We start from the raw sequence: 4,821 nt of genomic DNA on the forward strand, positions 1-4,821 counted from the left end.
TAGTCCACCAAGTTGATGCAACCACATCTTCAGGAAAGTCTTTATGGCATTGTTCAAAGAAAGATTCAAGATTCTCAGACATTATCACGTGTTGATCATAAATACCAAGTCTCTATGCCAACTCTACAATGTTGCACTGACGCAACTCTCCTCCAAGATAGAAAGAAATAACATTCGGACTGTAGTAGTCATTACCACCCTGGAAGGAGATGGTGGCAAAGAACTCCCAGCACAACTCCTCATACATAGGTTCTTGAAGCTTGAATAATCGAGTCCACCAGTCAAAAATTATTGTAACCCCATCAACTTCAACAGATTTGACCAAAAACGGTTATGCTCTTCCACCAACCCAACTTGGCCTATGCATGCCCTATCTAGCTCATTAGGAACATAGATCTCCTTGCGCTTCAATGCCTCCAGCTTGTTTTTTACACGTGCAAGTGAAGACTTTGAAGTTATTTGAGGAAAATTAATCCATGGAATGTTCCCATGATTGCCCCCTCTTGAAGTTTTCCACCTCTTGGACATGTTTCTTGCACAACACAACCAAGAAAAACAACCAACAAAGCACAGGAAAATAAAAGTTGTCAGATTCTGGCCATCAGCAGCATGGACTCGGCGAGTAGGACGAACTTTGCGATTCCAGATCTGTTTGGTGGAATAAACAAACCAAATGTGTAAATTACCCCAAGGGTTTGGTTCGGTATGTCCTAGGAGCATAACCATTCAAGAATTTTTTTCTAAAACGTCCTATTTTAACAAGAACTCAAAACCCTAAAATCCAAGTTTAGTCAAAATGGGGATTTTGCAGAAATTAAAGGCATAACTTACCAAAGATTGAAACTTTTAACAGATTAAGAGTGAAAAATAGTTACCTTTGAGTTGGATTCGCATGAGAAAAGAGGAAACAAGATGGAAGCTTGAGAGAGAACTCGCTCGTCGTGTAGGGATGGCGGCTGGAAGACTGGCTGCAAATGTTTTACAATTAGGGTAAAACCCCTTTTACAGAATGTAAAAAAAATAAATAAATATTTTTTTCCGGGTAAATATGTGGACTCACCGAGTAGGTGTTCCTACTCGCCGACTAGCAATGCGATTTCGCGTGAAATTGGGATTTATTAAATGGGATCGCCGAGTAAGCGTATGGACTCGACGAGTACTATACTTTGCTTCATAATTTTTTTAAAATTCTACCACCCCACACTTGAGCATTGCTTGTCCTCAAGCAATCATCATAAGCACAGAAGAAGAAGATCGATAAAAATAGATCCTAAGAAAAATGAAAATAAAAATGAGAAATAAAGGAAAATGAAAAGCAAACTCTAAAATCGGGTTGCCTCCCAGAAGCGCTTCTTTTTGAAGAGTCTTTAGCTGGACTTCATTCCGCTCTAAGGTTCTGTAGTGCCTCCCAGAAGCAGCCCTTCTTCAAGTCCTTCATCTTTTGGAACTCCTTCTTCATATTTCTTCACTCTATGACCATTAACCTTGAAAGGAATTTTGTCTCTTGATATAAGCTCAACCGCCCCATGTGGAAAAACTTTCTTTACTATAAATGGACCATCCCATCGTGTCCTTAACTTGCCCGGAAAAAGTTTAAACCTTGAATTGAAGAGTAACACCTTTTGTCCCTCTTTAAAGTCTTTATTACCCTTCAATCTTTTATCATGCCAATTGTTGGTCTTTTCTTTGTAGATCAAGGAACTGGTGTAGGCTTAATTCCTAAGCTCTTCCAAGGAATTCATTTGCATTAACCAGTTAGTTCTATGTTCAGCCAAATCAAAATTGCACACCTTTAATGCCCAATAAGCCTTGTGCTCTATTTCAACCGATAAGTGGCAATTTTTTCCATAGACTACCCTACATGGTGTAGTACCAATAGGTGTCTTAAAAGCTGTTCGGAAGGCCCAAAGTGCATCATCTAATTTATCCGACCATTCCTTCCAATTTCCTCCAACCGATCTCTCTAAAACTCTTTTTAACGCCCTATTTGTTACTTCAGTTTGGCCACTTGTTTGTGGATGATATGATGTTGAGAACCTATGTTGCACCCCATATCTCTTTAATACTTTGGCCAATTGATCATTTGCAAAGTGAGTGCCCCGGTCACTAATGATAGATTTAGGAACTCCAAATGTTGAGAATAGTTTTTTTAAAAATCGTACCACCACTCGAGCATCATTAGTGGGTAATGCTTGTGCCTCTGTCCACATAGACACGTAATCAACCGCCACCAAGATATATTTAATCCCTTTAGACATGGGAAAGGGTCCTATGATCGGCAGCTACGTTTTCCATCCCCTTTTTATTGCGTATTTCGATATCAAACTCTTGTAGAAGTAGGACCCAACGTATCAATCTGGGATTCGTATCTTTTTTAGCAAATAGATACTTCAACACGGAGTGATCGGTAAAAACGACTATCGTGGATAAAACTAAGTATGGCCGAAACTTGTCAAAAGTGTATACCACTGCTAACAGCTCCTTCTCGGTAGTAGTGCAGTTCTCTTGGGTCGGATTCAATGTCTTGGTTGCGTTGTATATCGGTTGAAAATGTTTATCAATCCTTTGTCCTAAAACAGCACCCACAACATAATCACTAGCATCACACTTTAGCTCGAAAGGAAGATCCCAATTAGGTGCTATCATGATAGGAGTAGTGGTCAATCTTTCCTTCAGCAAATGGAATGCTTCATGGCATTCCTTGAAAAAATCAAATGGTGCATCTTTCAAGTGTAATTGAGTCAAAGGCCTTGTGATCTTCGAAAAGTCTTTAATAAAGCGCCTATAAAATCCCGCATGGCCTAGAAAGCTTCTTACCCTCTTGACATTTGTTGGAGGTGGTAATTTGGCTATCATATCAACCTTCGCTCTATCCACCTCTATCCCTATCTTTGAGACCTTATGACCTAACACAATTCCTTCCTTCACCATAAAATGACACTTCTCCTAATTGAGAACAAGGTTGGTCTTCTCACATCTTGCTAGCATTAGATCCAAGTCGGACAAGCAATCTTCAAAAGAGGACTCGAAAACCGAGAAGTCATCCATAAAAACCTCCATAAACTTCTCGATCATATCATGAAAGATAGCCATCATGCACCTTTGGAAAGTAGCCGGTGCATTGCATAACCCAAAAGGCATGCGTCTATATGCAAATGTTCAATTCGGGCATGTGAAAGTGGTCTTCTCTTGGTCTTGTAGGTCGATTGGAATTTGAAAGTACCCCAAAAACCCATCGTGAAAACAATAATATAAATGACCGGAAATCCTCTCAAGCATTTAGTCGATAAATGGCAATGGAAAGTGATCCTTGCATGTGGCATCATTCAGTTTCCTATAGTCGATGCAAACACGCCACCCGGTTACCGTCCTCGTTGGAATTAATTCGTTATTTTCATTAGCCACTACCGTCATACCTCCTTTCTTTGGAACCACTTGGACCGGACTCACCCATGGGCTATCGGAGATCAAATAAATGATTCCGGCATCTAATAGTTTCAGCACCTCCTTTTTCACAACTTCTTGCATGTTCGGGTTGAGTCTTCTTTGGCGTTGTACTACAACTTTTGATCCATCTTCTAAGTTGATTTTGTGGGAACAATAGGCCGGACTAATTCCCTTGATATCGGTTATCTTCCATGCTATAGCACCTTGCCTCTTCTTTAGTACACCCACAAGGCTTTCATTCTCATGTTTGGCCAAATCATCAGCGATAATTACAGGTTTTTGCTGGCCATCTTCAAGAAATGCGTACTCGAAGTGATATGGTAGTACTTTAAGCTCAGTTTTCGTGTTCTGAATGTTGAACACGTCGAGTCCGGTGAGGGGACTTGTCAAGTCTAGGGTAATATTTGCGACTGTTCGTGGTTCTTCGAATGGACTCGCGGATTCGGTCGAGGCTACTCGGTGAGTCGAGTTTTCTGCACTTTTGATCAGATCGTTATAATCGGCTTTCTCAAGCAGTCTCTCTATTTCCAGCAGGTCCCTTTCAGCATCAAATTCTTCTTCAAATGTGACGGTGGACTTGTTTGGATCATCTTCATTCCAATCTTCCAATAATTCTTCCAACATGCCAATCGAAAATGTTGTGTCATCACTACTCCTTGCATGCTTCATGGCTTAATCAACTCCAAAAGTGACTGATTCGTCTCCTACCCGAAGGGTAAGTTTAGAATCTCGCATGTCGACGATAGCACTTTCTGTATTAAGAAAAGGTCTTCTGAGTATGATCGGGACTTGGGGATCCGCTTCCATGTCTAAAACTGTAAAGTTCGCGGGGAACACAAACTTGTCCACTTTCACCAAGAGATCTTCACATATTCCCCTACGGAATGTAACCGTCTTGTTTTCTAGGTGAATCGCCATGCGAATGGGCCTTGGCTCTGGAAGATCTAAATTTTTGAAAAACGAGTAAGGCATGAGATTTACACTTGCCCCTGAATCAGCCAATGCATAAATGGTAACTAAGTTTCCAAATTGGCAGGGCAATGTTAAGCTTCCCGGATCACCTTTCTTCTTAGGAAGTTTGTTCAACATAGCAGCTGAACAGTTTTCGTTTAGGACCACCTTCTTTACTTCTTCCATCTTTTTCCTATTGGTTAGCAGCTCTTTGAATAATTTTCCATGTTTTCGCATTTGTGCAACCGCTTCTATGAATGGCATATTGATCTGAAGAGCTTTTATATGTTCCAGAAACTTCTGGTAGTCTACTTCATTTTTTTTCTTGTCTAGCTCGAGCCGGAAAGGGAAGTGGAGGTTGATATGGCTTAACCGGAGGCTGGTTTTTCTGTTCAGCTGGGGGACTCGTCGAGTCGGGATTCT

At 40.8% G+C, this 4,821-nt stretch overlaps 1 protein-coding gene across 1 annotated transcript; it reads right to left on the reverse strand.

Annotated features, from left to right (window-relative positions):
• Window positions 1-4,119: 4,119 nt before the first annotated feature.
• LOC111897978 (uncharacterized) lies at window positions 4,120-4,662 on the reverse strand. The gene has a single exon (XM_023893932.1). It carries the CDS (start codon window positions 4,660-4,662, stop codon window positions 4,120-4,122), a length of 543 nt encoding a protein of 180 aa, XP_023749700.1.
• Between the last annotated feature and the right edge of the window lie 159 nt (window positions 4,663-4,821).

The sequence above is a fragment of the Lactuca sativa genome, chromosome 3 (assembly GCF_002870075.4).
Source record: "Lactuca sativa cultivar Salinas chromosome 3, Lsat_Salinas_v11, whole genome shotgun sequence".
NCBI classification, from domain to species: Eukaryota; Viridiplantae; Streptophyta; class Magnoliopsida; order Asterales; family Asteraceae; genus Lactuca; species Lactuca sativa.

Bases quoted from the DNA above. Each gene is read 5' to 3' on its own strand.
- LOC111897978 (XM_023893932.1), bottom strand. From the start codon at position 4,662: ATGCCATTCATAGAAGCGGTTGCACAAATGCGAAAACATGGAAAATTA.